Source organism: Ictalurus furcatus, chromosome 16 (genome assembly GCF_023375685.1).
Source record: "Ictalurus furcatus strain D&B chromosome 16, Billie_1.0, whole genome shotgun sequence".
Lineage (NCBI taxonomy): Eukaryota > Metazoa > Chordata > Actinopteri > Siluriformes > Ictaluridae > Ictalurus > Ictalurus furcatus.
This window is the reverse complement of record NC_071270.1, coordinates 9,081,637-9,100,000: the sequence shown is the minus strand read 5'-3', so window position 1 is coordinate 9,100,000 and position 18,364 is coordinate 9,081,637. Positions and strand designations below refer to the sequence as shown.

The 18,364-nt window shown below is 36.6% G+C and overlaps 2 protein-coding genes across 5 annotated transcripts in view; one reads left to right on the top strand and one right to left on the bottom strand.

Annotated features, from left to right (window-relative positions):
- The window catches only part of tmem167a (transmembrane protein 167A), a 17,866-nt gene extending 8,550 nt beyond the window's left edge, over nucleotides 1-9,316 (bottom strand). Inside the window, exons 1-2 of the mRNA XM_053646229.1 lie at nucleotides 9,195-9,316; nucleotides 8,383-8,454 (exon numbers count right to left, since the gene is read on the bottom strand). Of these exons, the coding sequence (XP_053502204.1) occupies nucleotides 8,383-8,385 (3 nt within the window). The 5' untranslated portion in view covers nucleotides 8,386-8,454; nucleotides 9,195-9,316. The remainder of the gene's footprint in view (nucleotides 1-8,382; nucleotides 8,455-9,194) is intronic.
- Nucleotides 9,317-9,453: 137 nt separating this feature from the next.
- The window catches only part of xrcc4 (X-ray repair complementing defective repair in Chinese hamster cells 4), a 45,004-nt gene continuing 36,093 nt past the window's right edge, over nucleotides 9,454-18,364 (top strand). Inside the window, exons 1-4 of one of the 4 annotated variants that reach the window (XM_053646228.1) lie at nucleotides 9,487-10,598; nucleotides 11,236-11,281; nucleotides 11,717-11,876; nucleotides 11,972-12,162. In XM_053646228.1, coding sequence (XP_053502203.1) covers nucleotides 11,738-11,876; nucleotides 11,972-12,162 — 330 coding nt within the window. In that variant the 5' untranslated portion in view covers nucleotides 9,487-10,598; nucleotides 11,236-11,281; nucleotides 11,717-11,737. The other 3 variants (XM_053646226.1, XM_053646225.1, XM_053646227.1) reach the window with 3 other exon arrangements.

The following is an 18,364-nucleotide window of genomic DNA, read 5'->3' as shown; positions in this document are numbered from 1 at the left end:
GACCTGTGTGAAAATCTGATGATGTTTTAAGTCATATTTATGCAAATATATAGAAAATTCTAAAAGTGGTCACAAACTTTCAAACACCACTGTATCTGTCTAATCAGCTCCCGGACAATCAAAAATCCCAAAATGTCAGTACACTTGCATTGACGGAATGTTCAGAGGCTTGTTCTGAACATCTCTACATGTATCAGCACCCTATCTCTCTAATCAACTCTAGAAGTATTGGTATCCTATATATCTGGGTCTCTTTCTTTGTTAAAACTGCACATTACCTTCAGATTTCAAAATGATCACAATTTTAAAATGTAAGACCAGCTTTGTCATGCCAACATCAAAGTTTGTCCTCAAACTTTACCTATCTAGTTATAGGTTGTAATTTTACATTAAGGGTGGAAAAAGTTCACATGATTTATCTTGGTTTCATTTTTTTTACATCACAAAAACCTGCCATTTTAACAGGATGTGTAGAATTTTTATACATTTACAGTTACATTTAGAAGGATGTAATACAGCACTTGGGAGCAAGTGCTGATGGTCCCAATGACTTCAAATCTTCCTCCATTGCTAATGGGGGGACAAAGTGCTTGACCCTCTGAATCGCTGCTGGCAGCTACATTTACAGTGCTTGAAATGCAATGCATTGTTATCAGTCATATTTACAGTGTTTGAATGTTATTCCTCATACTTATTTTTATTCAATACTTATTACTATACTTATTAATACAATAATACAATACTTAATACAATACTTATTAATACAATACTTAATACTTACTTTTATTTTATTCATACTTATTTTTATTCAATAAAAAAATTCTTTTTCATAGCCTTCAATTTGCACAATGTTTGAAGGACATCATTGGCAGAATGTGAAATAACTGCAGAAATAAATGTGTGACCCAAGTCCTCTAAGGCATGGGAGCATTTTATATTAAACGCAGCGAAGAATATTGTAACCTGCAAACTTTACAAAGCAGAGCTTGTGTAGCACGAGAGCACAACAATGATGCACGAGCACAAACTTATGTTAATATCCAAAATGCTCCACTGTGTGCAAGGGGTTGGGGAAACTGGTGCGAATACTTAAAACGTTCAGTTTAATTCAAGTTTATTGTCATTATATGCTGTATTTGTGCGATGCAATGTAAAGTCATTTATTATAACGGGAGCTATCTATTAGTAACGAGGCCATGTTGTCCCTAACTCACAATGTAAACACGCTGATACACAGTGTAGCACGATTAAGATCTGTACTGTCTAATTAACCCCTTTCGCGCTGACACTAGCGTTCATTCCACTGGCAGAATGGAAAACGACTTATCGGACATTTTCAATTAGTATAAACAAATGAATTATTTTATCGCCGCAGTTCTGGTATAAGATTAGTCAGGACACTTGTGGCTTTCTGTGTGTACAGTTTTATGTTTGTGTGCTTAACTCCTGGTGAGCAGGGGGATGGGAAAGGGGCGGAGTTTGAGCTCCCTGCTTGGCAAACAATTCACACCTCTCCACAAAAACATTGAGACAGAGATAAATCGGAGAGTAGGACTAAAGCTTTTTTGATAGTAAAACACGGTATACAACTGCCACAATAAAATTATAACATTTAAACCAAAGATCGGACTTGTATAAACGTTTACTACCTTACATTACCTACAAAGATGAAAATCCAGTTCGCTCGCGGTTTTATAAATCATGCAGGTTTCCATCGGTATAAAGTCCATCAGCTTTATTGAAGAAAACAAATGCAAAGTTCCATATTTAGTCACAAATGTCCTCTTCAAAATGCATTAAGTGTTTTGGTATCCCACCCCTCTGCAATTTAGTAATTAGCCATAAACTAAACTGAGATACCATCTAAAAAAACGCTAATCTGCTTTGGCTATGCTGAACAATCCGCCTCCTAAATTATAATCGGGCAGTCTACCTTGATCGACACCCACTTGGACCAATTTTAGATACTTCTAGCTTTCAAACAAGCCCAAACTCGACATGATTGACCACTCAGAGGCTGAGAAAATCAAACGCGTAATCAGCACAACAAAACATTTTACGCGTGCGTCCATTGGTCTTGAGTTGTGTGTCAGCGGGTACAGGCCAATCAGCAAAGCGCTACAGGGCCGTGCAGAGAAACTATCAGGAAATGGCAGCTCCGCTCTAGCGGTCTTCCTGCAAAACTTTACACAGCAGGTTTTTGCATGTTTGGCAGTTTTTTCTGATCGCTAGTTTTCTACTGGATTTCACTCAACGTGCGATTCGGAGAGCAAGTGCTCCTTCACCTGTGGCACTGGCACATTATATTTTATAAGTATGTTTCAGACTTTTCATGTGTGTGAAATTACACATTGTGTAACAGAGTTCATGCTACTGCCATTTGTTTTCATTTTGTGCCATTTGGAGAGTTTTGGTGCCATTTGGAGACATTTGGTGAGGTTATTTTGTGCCTTTAAAAAAAAAAGTTTGCTATTTCTAGAAGTCTGCAATATTTAAAGGCTCTGTGCCATTTTTATATGCTTTGTGCCATTTAGAGAGGTTTTATGTCATTTAGAGAGGTTTGGTGCCATTTGGAGACGTTTGGTGCCATTTGGGAGAGGTTTTTACCTGTGTTTGGATAAACTTACACACAATTTTAGTGGTTAGAGATAACTTCCTCATATTTTGGGTGTTCATGGACAAGTACTTGGGGCATCTTTGAGACCAGGAATGGGGTTGATATCAACATTTGCTGTGAAGATATAACATTTGTGTTAAAAGTAAAAAAATTTTTTAAATAATTAAAAAAAAAAAACCTGAATATACTGCCCCAACTAAGCTAGGTCAAAGAAGAAATACTTGAAATAACTGCTAATTCTTAAAGTCTTAAGTGTCCACTTTCATATGCGCCATTAACCACTACTGTGGTGTGTGAGATCACAAAACAAATCAATGCTGAACACAGGTACCCCCAAAACAGACAAAAATGCCATTTTTTGGCTACCGGTAAAAGAGGTTAAAACACTATGATCAAAAGTAAACACAAGTAAAATAATATGTCTAAAGACAGTGAGTAACAGAAACCATAAGGTGCAATGAAAGTTAGTTTTTATTATTAATTTAGGACTGTAGTTTAATTTGGTGCTTTCTTTTATTCATTTATTTTATATTGTATATAAGTTTTTATGCATTATTTTTTATGGATGCGTGTGTGTGTGTGCATTGGGTTCTTTTCTGTTTTGGACAAACAGTTGTGCAAAGTTTTAGTCTGAAGTTTATATTTGTAACACTCAGTTTGTGGATTTTATTTTAAATAAACAAACAAAAAAAGGTACAGAAAGCCCCGCCCCCATCCGATTAATCGAAAAAAATAATCAGCCAACTAATCGATTATGAAAATGATCGTTAGTTGCAGCCCTAAATTCAAACTTCTTTATTAAATAATTCCTCACCAATCATAATCAAGAGTAGCAACTGTTCAGTCTGTAAACATACAGTACACTGCTGCTCTCCCTTCACTAACTCTAATAAACAGCACACTTACTTTCATGTTCTGATTTAATCTCCCAAACAACACAATATTATCAGTAGACATGGCAACACTGTACTGGGGGAACCCCTCTAAAAGGATCAACTGATAAACAAACAAAAAACTAATAAAGTGCAAAGAAAGAAAATGTGCTTAGTTACAATTAAATAATTTAATATAAAAAAATGATATTATAATAAACTCGTGAAATAAAATGAGAAATTAAATAATTTTTAATTACTATGGGTTGCATTTAATATCAATTTGATATTAAACTTAGTAGGCTATTATAGTAGGCTATAAAATGCTATTAGCCTTTTTCCTAAAATAGATCATTTTTGTGTTATTCTATTGTTAACTAGGACTCTTTATTGTTTAAGATATTTAAAAATAAATATCTTAATGCTTGATTGTCAATTAACCAACAGTATTTCTCATTGCTATTATTTTAATTCAATCAACAGTGACCATGAGCAAAGAGCTTACATTTAACTGTTTATGACAGACGTCCTGATTAAAGCTTAAACAAAAATAATGACTGGTATTTGGATCGGTTTCCGTTGAACAAGGTGACAAGAAATCGGTATCGGCTGTAAAAATCCTGATCGGAGCATCGGTATTGAACACCATTAAACTAAAGAGCTTCCCATCTGGCGATTAAATGAACTCACCCAATCACATCCTATATGAGATTATTCAGATATATACACAATATACACAGAGCAGTTTGAGAATTGGCTCCAGCCCAGAACCATGACAGTGGAAAATGGCTAATATTGTAGCTTTAAAAATATTTAAGAGGAGCAGACTTCAAACACTGAACATTGAGGTTTTCTTTATTTGTTTACAAGGTGGAACAGATTAAAGGTTGTTTTTTTTTTTTTTGCATACAGCCTGTAAAATGAACTGAAAATATTAAATTTTGTTTATCAGAAGTTAAATTAATTTGTCATTGCTCACACCATGTTCCTAAATTCTGTCATAATTGACAAACTCAAGTTTTCTCATGCCAACTTGTGTGTTATATTGTGGCACATTAACGTTACCATGTCAAAACAAACAAACAAAAGCCCTGAACTTCAACCGTACTCTTAAATTTTTGACTGTGCTCCTAAATTTTTGTAATTAGGAGCACAAGTACACAAGAAATTGTTACTGTAGAGCCCTGATGAAGCTATATGTCAGGTTTGTGGGGGGAAAAAATTAAAAATGGGCAAACACTAGCCTACAAATCTCACGATCCATCTCCAGGCATGACACCTGGTCACGTTTTTTATTTTATTTAATATTTAGATTTTTAACATATTATTTAAGTTACCGCCCTACTTGTATTTCTTTCAAAGTTTTATAGGCTTGTGGTATACTACACTTGTAAAAGAAAAAGCATTCGTCAGAGAAACAAGAGTTTCGCTTCTTCTCCTCTCCTTTGCGGGTCTATCACAATACCGTATCCCAGAGCGCCCTCAGGCTGTTCGTCATTGCAACAGCACGACACAACAAGGCTGTTTCACTAGCGGAAGTGCTAAACATTCCGTCATACTCGAAAAACTCACAAAAATTTACAACTTACTTAAAGTGTGCCTGCCCTCTATCTGCCCTCGGATAACCTCAATAATTAACACTTCTCTCACCACTGGTGTGGTCCCCTCTTCATTACCAACTGCCATTGTCAGGCCAACACTAAAAAAGCCAGGACTGGATCCTGATGACTTCAATAATTATCGACCTCTCTCTAAACTACCATTTATATCAAAAGTCCTTGAGAAGATAGTGGCATCTCAGATCCAGGATCACCTAAAAACAATAACCTGTTAGAGCCATTCCATTCTGGATTTCACCCAAAACACAGCTCAGAAATTGCCATGGTCAAGATAATTAATGACCTCCTTTGTGTAGCTGATTCTGGACTACTCTCCATTCTCATCCTCCTAGACCTCAGTGCAGCCTTTGACACCATCGCTCATCGCATTGTTCTAGAGCATGTAGCTAACACTGGAGTGATTGGCACTGTACATCAGTGGTTCACCTCCTATCTCACTGACGGGACACAATTTGTCCAAATAATGAGCTGTAACTCAGAAAGCTCTGCTGTCACCAAGGGGGTTCCGCAGGGCTCAGTTTTGGGGCCTTTCCTATTTATCATCCACCTTCTCCCACTTGGCAATATCATTCAGCATCACTGTGTTCACTTTCACTGCTATGCTGATGATACTCAGCTTTACATATCCACAAATCCCTCAGCCTTTCTTCCTCCCAGTACGATCATAGCCTTTCTTCATCATGACATCAACTTATGGATGACTAAGAACTATCTGAAATTATATGTACATTTATTCATTTAGCAGACGCTTTTATCCAAAGTGACTTAACAATGAAGAAATACAAGTAAAGCGATATCAAGCAGAGAACAATACAAGTAGTGCTACTATACAAGATCTTTTAATTGAGTTCTGGAAAAGCAAAGTGCACAGAGTAGACGTGTACGTGCCAGAGTAAGGTTTTTTTTGTTTGCTTTTTTTTAGCAATAGGACTGAGGAATAAGACTGAGCTACTGGTTGTTGGCTCTAAAACAGCACTTGCAAAGATGAACACCTTCACCCTCTCCATTGACAGCAGCACTATACCATGCTGCACTCAGGTTAACATCCTCTGTATGATTTTAGATAGCACTCTATCCTTTGCTGCACATAAACATGCAGTACGTACATGTATGACAATAATCCAATAATAACCCGATTAAGACAATACTCTGATTAAGAACCTACCATGTAAACAGCAATTTTTTATTACCTTAATCTGACTAAAGTCATACTCGAAGTAAACACAAATCGAATTAAAACATGTGGAGTATCCCTGTTTTAGTCACATTACTGATGCGCATTACAGACATGTACACACCTTAATCACACTATTAACGTTGTGTGGGAGTTTTCACCGCACGTACACACATGGCAGCGCTCAACCATTTGGCGGCAAACAAGAAAGCACGGCTGTGTCCAAAACCGCATACTTATCTACTATATAGTAGGCGAGATACATGTATTTCAGTTACTATATATTAGGTAAGTAACTAGTTTAGGACTTAGCCCACGGCTTCAAGCAGTTGTCCATTTGCACTTATAGCATGACAAATAATTAAGTGCACTTGAAGCTTTTGTGAAATTAAAAATGAACACTGTATATAGTACCATAACAAAGACTAACTGTATGTTGATATGTGAAATTCTAGAGGGAACGTCAGACGGCATGGCGTGGGGACGTAATGACGTGTGCCTTTAATCGAACTATGTTCTATAACATGTAAAACAGGAATGAACATGCATGGAATATTCTAAAAGCAACTCATGTAAACACCTTAATCACAATATTGTCTTATTCAGAATAAGGTCAGAAATTAGATTACTGCTGTCCATGTAAATGTAGTAAATGTTTCTCGCAGTGCCTTTTTCCATCTACGGAACATTGCAAGATTACGCCCATCCCTCATTCAACACAGCACAGAAGTCTTGGTCAATGCTTATGTTACATCCTGCATTGACTACTGCAATTCCATCCTGTCTGGCATCCCTAATAAACTACTTCACCGGCTCCAAATAATCCAAAACTCTGCAGCAAGGATCATTACATACTCCAAATCAACCAGCCATGTAACACCTCTGCTCATCCAGCTTCACTGGCTACATGTTGCCTATCGAATTAAATTCAAAGTGCTGCTTCTCACATTTAAAGCCCTACATAATCATGCTACCACTTACCTCACTAACCTCTTGAAGAACTACACCCCTCCCCACTTACTGCGATCCTCCTCTGCAGGTCTACAAGCAATACCAGACATGAACTTTAGCACCATGGGATGTTCCACCATGGGAAATGAGCCTTTAGGCACATTGCCCCCAAGCACTGGAATTCACTTCCCTAGCACATCCGCAACTGTGAATCCATTTCAAGATTCAAAAAGTTCTTTAAAAACCTCATCTCTTCAGGCTTTATATTCTGTGACATGGTTACAGAATACTCAATTTTAATAGGTGTTTTATGCATAATATTTATATATATATATATATATATATATATATATATATATATATATATATATATGCATAATTGTGTTATATATATTAATATTATATATATGCATAATTGTGTTATATATTTATATATATATATAAGTTAGTGTTTTGTGAATTGTATTTGCATGCTGTATTTGTGAAGTGACCTTTGGGTGTCGTGAAAGGCGCTTTTTAAAAATAAAATGTATTATTGTTATTACTGAGCGTAAAATTGCTTTGGTTGTGCATTTCTTCGTTTCGTTGGGTGCACGCGCCCTAAATTTTACTTGCGACTAGTTAACCGTGTTTTTTCGTAGCAAAGATGTACTTGATTCTCATTCCTATAATGTCAATTTGCAGCATCTAGCATTTTTCTATACGTACGGTTTTGACTGCACATATTATAATTTGTTTAATTGTTCTGCCACAAAATCAACACAAAAAATGACTTTATACGGTTACTGTAACAGTATATTGGAGCAATAGAAGGTGCCGCTAACGTAGTATCTACATGATACTACGGAACTCAGTAAGGTACCTTGCAATTAATTCATGCAAAAAGTCTACATGACTGAAGTGTTGATACTAGCAAATGTATTATACTTTTAATCTATTTAGCCACATTGGGCTAACTAACGAATTTAAAACAGCTCGAAGTCAACGTTAACGGTCACTGTTTACGTTGCTTACGTGGCTTGCCATCAGCTATATATAATGTAACTACGATTTAAATTAGCTTTTAGGAATTGTAAAGGCAGCAATTTTCTCCCGATTAACACTTCACGTTAAAAAAAAAAAACCCATACAAAACAAAGAATGCCTTACCATGTTGATAGCTTAACCAACCACCTCACAGTTCCTGCTTATGGAGGAAATGGCGAAACGAATGTGTCCTCACTGTATGGCACGCCGAAAGGACAAAAATGTCTTTAGACGTTACGTGTAAAGACGAATTTCGTGTAAAGATGACATACTAGTGTCTGTGAGCGTTATTGCGCCTAAACGTGTTTAGATGTCTATGTTTCGGCCAATGGCGAGCCCGAAAATTTACATACAATTGATTAAACATATAGTGGTGATGTAAACAGCTGCATAATGGCATGTCATTCATGAATCATGTAACATATAAATGTGACATGCCATCATGCGTGGCACTGCTTGTACTCCCTGCCATTTCCTCTTTCCGTATACGTTAGCGCTTATCTACACTCACGTGATGATGACGTTTTACGACCAAGTAAGAAGAGTCATTTCAAAACACATGTATTTGACTCGCTAAATAGATTTAATAAGACACCTACTGTCGTAAACATGTAACCGACATAAACAGACTCTAAGCTTAATTATCATTAGCATTTATCGACATTTAACAGAGTCAAGATTTCATATAAACCACAAAGAAAACACCGTAAAGAGATAGATAAACGAAAGGGGGGATTAAAGAAAAATAAGTTGTAAAAGCAGGCATATCTGCAAATATCGGAAGTCCAACGTCAAGCCAACTTTATGACAATGTAAAAGTGCTCTTAAAGTAGCTTTTTACGAGCTTTACGTGTTCTGACAAACAAAAAACACGCTTCCGTTGACACGTCGAACGTTCCGAAGTGGAAAATAACGTTTTACAACTTGCAAATTACCACTTATGAGGTACCACGAACGCAGCCCTGCCCTCTGTCTCCATCAGCTCCCTAGTTCAGTAGTTAAGGCACTGATCAGGGTGTCAGCCATTTTAAGGGCTGTCTCAATTTCAAAATCCTTCCACTGAAACGTTCGCGCCCTAAAAAATCCCACAATGCACCGCAAAAACCAGGGAGCGTCGATGTTCCCTTACAGGAAGTGGCGTCATGGTTTTTCTGAATCTTCTCAGCTTGAAAAAAAGGGGGGACGAACTCTCATTCAACTTCCGGCTACAAATGTAAGTAGCTTGTTATTGTTGTAGCTCTCAAATGATTACTTACATTAGCGATTTTAACTTTATTTGACGGTCTATATACGGTTTGTGTTAGAGAATCTTTTGATGATGTAGAAAATATAAAATGTAAAATTGACGAGGACGATAATAAAAGGCGCGTCACAGTGCCACAGCTATATCCCGTTTCCCAGATAAAATTTTGTTACAAGCTAGTTTCCCTAACGTTGCCATTAAGTTATAAAAACGTTATTTGTGAATGTTCTAGGAATGTTCAAAACGTCCAGTTTTTTAGACGTTGTATTAACATTCTTGCTTGGTTCTAAGAACGTTATTAAAAACGTTATTAGAACGTTCTATTTCCTTGTTATATAAACGCTGTCTTAATGCTTTTATGAGGTTATAAAAACGTTCTTCAAAACATTACTAGAACGTTCCATTCACATGTTATATACAGGTGAATCTCAAAAAATTCAAAGATAGTGGAAAAGTTAATTTCTTTTAAGTAATTTAATTCAAGAAGTGGAACTTTCATATTTTCTAGATTCATTACACATAAAGTGGAAATATTTCATGCCTTTAAAATTTTTAAAAAATTTTTTTATATAAATCTTGACTATTACGGCTTACAGCTCGTGGAAATAAAAAATCCAGTATCTCAAAATATTACAATAAAGAATTTATAATACAGAAATGTCGACCTGCTTATCTTAACCAACTGGTGTCTTCAGTGCCCAAATGCTTAAGTGTTATTAATAGATATAATATATCTATATATCTTATATATTTATAATATAAAAGTGATGTTACACAGTGGTAAACAGTCAACTGTCCCAACATTTTGGAGTGTGTTGCAGTCCATAAACATGGTTACATAAAAACCACGACTTGGTGGCGCTCAAGCACAAAACTGTCTTGCGGAACACACATAGATACCTGAAGATGAAGAAGACAGAGAAATGCAAGCAAATATTCTAAGTGATCCATTTATTTCTTTCAGTGTTGCTTTCTATACGAAATAACATTATTTGTTTATTTGTCTCTTCCTGCAAATGTTTCACATCTATGCTCAATAGTAATCTGCTGCTTGATAGACCATTGTCTTTATTTTCCACCTGGCATATATCTGCATGTAAGTATTCTTGTCCTCTTATTCAAATAGCTAGGTGCCCCATTATTGTGTCGCTGTATTTGCCACAAAAAGGCTGTTCATAGTCAACACTTCATCAATCTGCAGGAACATTAACATTTTTGGGCACAACAATAGTTGCCTTATACCCACCCACCCCCTCCCAAAAAAATTAAATTTTTTAAAATTAATTAAAAAATACAATAATTTGAGTATTCCCATAAGTATGTGAATGGTATTGCTGTGACTTTGATATAATTGAAATCATTACTTATTTAAAAAGAGTATATTGTTTAAAATTAAAACTTTAGCTTTAGGATTTAGCTTTAAAGAAGTATTTGTTACAGTGGCCAAATCACCAAATACCTTACATTTCGCAAAAGTGCATATGTGCGTTAACTTTGATAGAACATGTTATATCAAAAATATTAAATATCAGTTGCTGTCGTGAGTGCTGGTGCTTATATATTATGTATATAATTGATGAAAAAAACCAAACACTTGGCGGCCATAGATATGATTCAGTTTTATTCAAGTTCACAGTGAAATTGTAAGTAAAGAGAAAAAATACATACAATAAGCTGTTTTCAAAATGGTAAAATGATGTATGTCACACAAATTAACAGTATTGCTTCATTAGTTCTCCAGACCATGGTTCACATACTGCCAAGCAACTTCTCTTGCTGGTGAGTTAAAGTAGTCTTTGTACAGTTCTTGGACATTTTGTGTCCACAGAACTTCATGATAAACACCATTGCTGCTGCTTGAAAAATACATTTTCTGTTAGCCAGTTTGCAAAAAGTGTGTGAACGGATAACTTACGCAAACACGGAAGTACTGGCGCTCTTCTTCTCAGTGATAAGCGGGTGTCAGAAACGGAAAGTTATGCAGCAGCACTATGTGTACCGGGGTATTTCTGCTTTTCAGTAAGCACCATCTACTGTTAGGGAGTGAATTTGCACTTTCATTCAGCACATCACTCGTATTTAACGCGTGGGTGTGAACACAAAAAAAACCACGCCGAAAAACAGATCATTTAACGTACTGAAAATAACGTCCTGGTGTGAACAGCTCTTAAGCCTGATGGCGAAAAAATAAATGTAATTTCATTTATGTTTTAGATTTGAGCAACTGCATTAGCCATGAAGGTCACTGTATGTGAAATATCTATAGCATCTAAACCTGAGTGCACATTCTACCTCAAGTTAGAATGGGCCAAAGACCTGGGAGCTGGTTTTGTTGTTCTGCTCTGTGATGGTGCCTCTGCTTGGAGTGGTGAAGGTATATTATTTTATTGATATCACATCAGATGCCTCAACATAATTTAATTCCTCACATCAAGCACATGCATCCATAATTTTGTATGCTGTCATTAGTATCAGAGGAGGATGTCAGCAAGGAGGCCCAGGAGTTGGAGATGCCAAGAGAGAGGTATGTTCATGACCTGCAGCTGATTCTGTCTGGTGAGGGACAAGCAGACCAGAGCTACAGCTTTCGCCTGGCACCTAAGCAATCCGGAAGCCCGATGTTACAGCTATCTTATGAGAAAGTGCAGCGTGACATGTCGGTGAGTGCCATGCTATGGTTTGCTGATATCACCCTCCTTTATCTCTCTTGGGATAGGAGTTGAATTTGTATTGTTGAGTGTAGATGATTGTTTTCTGTTTTACCGTTTTGCTGTACTGTTGGTGCCTTGCAAAATTGCAGGCAGAGTACAAGATCTGCAGTTCCTTGAACTTTAATTACATGCCAAGAATCTAAACAAAATATCCCATAAAAGAAGTGGAAATTTATATAGTTTGCATAATTACAAGTATATAGGCTTGTGTAATATAATGTTATTATCTCTACACAATATTACAGTACCAAAATATCCAGTGATGTCTATTGTCAATTATATAATATTTCTTGACCTGCCTACCATTGCGTAGATGTACAGGTATGCCAAAAGAACAGTCTTTTTTCCCCAATTTAACAGAAGATGAGCCAATGAACATGTGAATCTGGAATGATCTGCACACGTGTTTTCAACTCTCTGATATTAATGGACACTTCCTTGGAGCTGTGTCCCCTTCCCCAAATCTCACATGGTCTTGACTCATGCGGAGCTGCTTTATACCGTTGCTTTGAAATCCCTAAATTAGTTCTGGTTCAACCAGTTGTTATCAGAATTCAGGAATGGAGTCTATGGGATTCATTTTCTGTCAAAGGTATTGCGGTCATGGATAAAAAAAATATAAGCGTGAATCAAACATTTAAAAACACGTGTAAACATATATTGAACAAAATAAAAATAATTTCAAAGAATATAAAACGCTATCAGAATAGCAAACAACATGGTCACGAATTGAAAAATAATAAGTACATATAATAAATACATTTACAATTATATTGCACAAAACTGAAACATGAATTCAAAGTTTTCTGAATCGCACACAAAATCATGTTTTCCTTGGTTGTACTGCTCTGTTTTTCTGCTCTCTGACATTTTCTGCTCATGTTTTCTTTTTTTTGTTTTTCCCTTCACACTCGTTTCCACATTCTCTCCTTTGGTTTTCCAAATGTTGCAGTTCGAGTTTCATGTAAATCAGGGCGGGCTTTATCGTCACCATTGGTCCACTACAGCTCCTCCTCTAGCCAATCAATCAAAGAGGGGAGTTGACGTCACTCCATTGCGACTCATGGCTCTTGTGTTCATAGACATACATAGCCGCATTGGTTGCTGGATTGTAGGTCAGTGTCACTGCCATATTGTTCCGGGCAAGACTGCGCTATCAACAAATAGAAGTAAACAGGGAGCTGCGCTTTTTCTACATTAAAAGCACAATAATGTTTACATTTCTCAAATAATTTCAATGGTTTATGATTTACGTGGTGTACAAAAAAATTGTTCTGTCTCCTGTTACTTAGAATCTCAATTGTTAGACTTGGAAAATTATTCATTGTCATAAGAAATTGTGAAAACTCATGCTTGTCAAGCATAGATTTGGCTTATTTTTCTTGTTTAATAAGTGCTGAGACGTCCCTAATGTAATTTAATTTAATGTACATGAAATATGCGTAAAGTTTTTTTTTTTTCCATTGTGGAAATGGATTTTTCTGTTTTCAACCCCATCTTTTAGCTTTTCTTGTGCTCCAGGTCAGAATTATGTTAACAAAGCTCATTCATTTTTAAATACTGGGGGAAAAAAAAAAAAATTAAATAGTGTATCTTTAAGTACTAATAATTGGACATCATTGTACCAACATGGAAATGGAAAATCGGCAAATAGTTAGCAATAAAAGGATACAGATATACTCCAAAACAGACAATTACACACATATTTATAAGATAATCCTTTATGCATCCGGTATAACATTTACAGTTAGAGTGGTAAAAACATTTATGTGGTAATAATAATAACAATAATAATAAATATAGCTGCAAGCAGCAGTTATCAGGGTTCAAGCGGTTTAGGGCCCTTAAAGACATTAAAAGATATTACTTAACATTGTGCAGTCCTATAAGCACCTAAATCAGGAAAAGCCAATATAATTTTAAGAAATATCGGCCTTCATTAAGCTTGTCTAGTAGCTGCTGAACATTGCTCGACCAATGGTGGCCATATTTTTCAAGATTCACAATTGTCCTCGTATATGCTGATTGGACCTTGGACAAGGACAGTTTGTGCAAGATTTATTTATCAAGTCTATTGGACCAATGGTTCCACATTTACTGCCAATTTCATGTTTTGTTCTGCTGTAGCACCACCAACTGGTCATACTGGTAATGTCTTTTTACATCTATCCTCAAATAGTCTGCCAGTACCATGCGATCAAAAACAGCCCTACACCATGATGCTTCCACCTCCAAACTTCACTGTTGGTATAGTGTTTTTATGGTGATATGCTGTGCCATTTCTTCTCCAAACATGATGTGGTATGACAGCCAAAAAGTTCAATTTTGCTCTCGTCTGACCAGAATACACTCTCTTAGTATTTCATAGACTTGTCCAAATGAGTTGTAGCAAACTTTAAACGATCTTAGACACTTCTTTTGTTTAGTAATGGAGTCTTGCGTGGTGAGCGTGAGCAGTAGAGTACATTGCCTATTATTTTCTCTGTGATGATGGCACTTGCTTCCTCCAAGTGTTTCTGGAGCTATTTCCGAGTGGTCCTTGGCTCTTGGGCTACTCTTCTGACCATTCTTCTGACTCCCTGGTCAGAAATCTTGCGAGGAGCTCCTGTGCACAACCGGTTGCTTCCACTTGTGGACAATGGCCTCAGTGATGTTTATTAGAGGATTCAGAAATTTTGAAATACATCTGTATCCGAGTCCTTCAATATGTTTTACAAAGATAACGTTGCGGGTCTTGGGAGAGCTCTTTGCTGTTACCCATCATGAGATGTTTCTTGTGTGACACCTTGGTAACGAAAAACCTTTTTATAGACCATCAATGTACTAACCCAGCTGATAATAATTTGCACAGATAGGAGGTATAATTACTTACGGATTTCAGCTGGTTCCTTGCCTTACCTTGCCTTGAAGAACTGCTTTTTCTTAGCATGTTCAGTACTTTTTTCCTGTGTCATTCAATTTTATTACACACAACTTTATTTATGGACTTTAATGTTGTGAATTCTTATATTTTTCCTTATTTGTTGAGTTAATACTGATGTCTGGTGAAAATTTCGTATGATAAATTTCGTATAATAGCCTCATTGGAAATATATTTACGGAAAAAAATGTTGACACGTTCAATACTTATTTCCCCCACTGTGTGTGTGTGTGTGTGTGTGTGTGTGTGTGTGTGTATTTTATATATATATATATATATATATATATATATATATATATATATATATATATATATATAAACACTCACAATCCCAGCAAGGCCAGTTCAATTGTTTTTGCTGTAGACTGAAGATATTTGGGTTTGAGATCAAAAGATGAATATGAGTTTGATTATTCAGCTTATAGTTCCTGGTATTTGTATGTATGTGTTAAATGACATAGAATATAGCACATTTTATATCATATATTTATATACCACCCAATTAGGTGAACAGAAATATTGGAAAATGTGACTGTCAGGTGTTTCTTGTTACCCAGGTGTGTCCTGTTAGGTTGATTGTTTAAATAATAATAAATAGCTTTGAACATCTACTGTTGGTTTTAGTCTTCAGTTTCACCTTTGAAGACTGAATTTGGTGTTAAAAAAGATAAGCCAACGTGAAGATCTGAGAGCTGTCTATGGGAGAAAAGCAAGCCATTTTAAGGCATTGCACAAACATTGGGTAAAGCCAGTACAAGAATTTGGAATGTCCTGAAAAAAGAAAGAAACCTTTGGTGTACTGATCAACAGACACCAGTTGATGGATTGGCTCACTGAACAGCAGCTGATGACAGAAACATTGTGAGAGCTGTAAAGAAAAACCCAAATGAGGTCAGTCACCTCACCAACAGCCTCTATGGGACAGTGGTGGCTTGGCGGTTAAGGCTCTGGGTTACTGATTGGAAGGTCGGGGGTTCAAGCCCCAGTACTGCCAGGCTCTGGGTTACTGATCGGAAAGTCGGGGGTTCAGGCCCCAGCGCTGCCAAGCTGCCACTGTTGGTCTTGAGCAAGGCCCTTAACCCTCCCTGCTCCAGCTGCTCCTACGGAGCACAGTCAAAAATTTTGGAGCACGGTTGAAGTTTGGGGTTTTTTTTGGGTTTTTTTCTTTCTTCTTAGAGATGGTAACATTAATGTGCCACAATATAACACACAAGTAGGCATGAGAAAACTTGAGTTTGTCAATTATGACAGAATTTAGGAACATAGTGTGAGCCATGACACATTAATTTACCTTCTGATAAACTAAATTTAATATTTTCAGTTAATTTTACAGGCTGTAATAATAAAAAACTCATTAATCTGTTCAGTCTTTGAAGTCTGCTCCTCTTAAATATATTTAAAGCTACACTATTAGACATTTTTCCACTGTCATGGTTCTGGGCTAGAGCCAATTCTCGAACTGACCTGAGTATATTGTGTATATACAGTATCTCACAAAAGTGAGTACACCCCTCACATTTTTGTAAATATTTGATTATATCTTTTCATATGACAACACTGAAGAAATGACACTTTGCTACAATGTAGTGAGTGTACAGCTTGTGTAACAGTGTAAATTTGCTGTCCCCTCAAAATAACTCAACACACAGCCATTAATGTCTAAACCGCTGGCAACAAAAGTGAGTACACCCCTAAGTGAAAATGTCCAAATTCGGCCCAATTAGCCATTTTCCCTCCCCGGTGTCATGTGACTTGTTAGCGTTACAAGGTCTCAGGTGTGAATGGGGAGCAGGTGTGTTAAATTTGGTGTCCACGCTCTCTCATACTGGCTGGTCACTGGAAGTAGAACATGGCACCTCATGGCAAAGAACTCTCTGAGGATCTGAAAAAAAAAATTGTTGCTCTACATAAAGATGGCCTAGGCTATAAGAAGTTTGCTAAGACCCTGACACTGAGCTGCAGCACGGTGGCCAAGACCATACAGCGGTTTAACAGGACGGGTTCCACTCAGAACAGGCCTCACCATAGTTGACCAAAGAAGTCGAGTGCACGTGCTCAGCGTCATATCCAGAGGTTGTCTTTGGGAAATAGACATATGAGTGCTGCCAGCATTGCTGCAGAGGTTGAAGTGGTGGGGGGTCAGCCTGTCAGTGCTCAAGCATGTCTCCAAACCTAAACCCTATTGAGCATCTGTGGGGCATCCTCAAATGGAAGGTGAAGGAGCACAAGGTCTCTAACATCCACCAGCTCCGTGATGTCATGGAGGAGTGGAAGAGGATTCCAGTGGCAACCTGAGAAGGTCTGGTGAACTCCATGCCCAAGAGGGTTAAGGCAGTGCTGGAAAATAATGGTGGCCACTCAAAACATTGACACTTTGGGCCCAATTTGGACATTTTCACTTAGGGGTGTACTCACTTTTGTTGCAAGCGGTTTAGACATTAATGGCTGTGTGTTGAGTTATTTTGAGGGGACAGCAAATTTACACTGTTATACAAGCTGTACACTCACTACTTTACATTGTAGCAAAGTGTCATTTCTTCAGTGTTGTCACATTAAAAGATATAATCAAATATTTACAAAAAATGTGTGGGGTGTACTCACTTTTGTGGGATACTGTATATTTGAATAATCCCATATAGGATGTGATTGGGTGAGTTCATTTACCCATCAGGTGCAAAGCGCTTTAGTTTAATGGTGTTCATTAGGGATGCACCGATCAGGATTTTTACGACCGAAACCGATCCAGATACCAGTCTTTCTTTGTTTAAGCTTTAATCATGAGGTCTATCATAAAAAGTTAAATGTAAGCTCTCTGTTCATGGTCACTGTTAAAATGTTAGCAATGATAAATACTGTTGGTTAAATAAACAGCATAAAATATTTATTTGTAAATATTTAAAACAATAGAGAGTCCTAATTAAAGGTAGACTAACACAAAAATGATCCATATTAGCAAAAAGGCTAATAGCCTTTTAAGAACATAGAAAATTAAGCTTAATATCAAATTGATATTAAATGCAACCCATAGTAATTAAACATTTCATTTCTCATTTTCTTTATATTTTATGACGTTATTATAATATCTATTTTTTATATAAAATTATTTACTTATAACTAAGAACATTTTCTGTCTGTACATTTTAATAGTTTTATTTTTGTTTGTTTATCAGTTTTAGATGGGTTCCCCCAGTACAGTGTTGCCATGTCTCCTGATAATATTGTGTTTTGTGA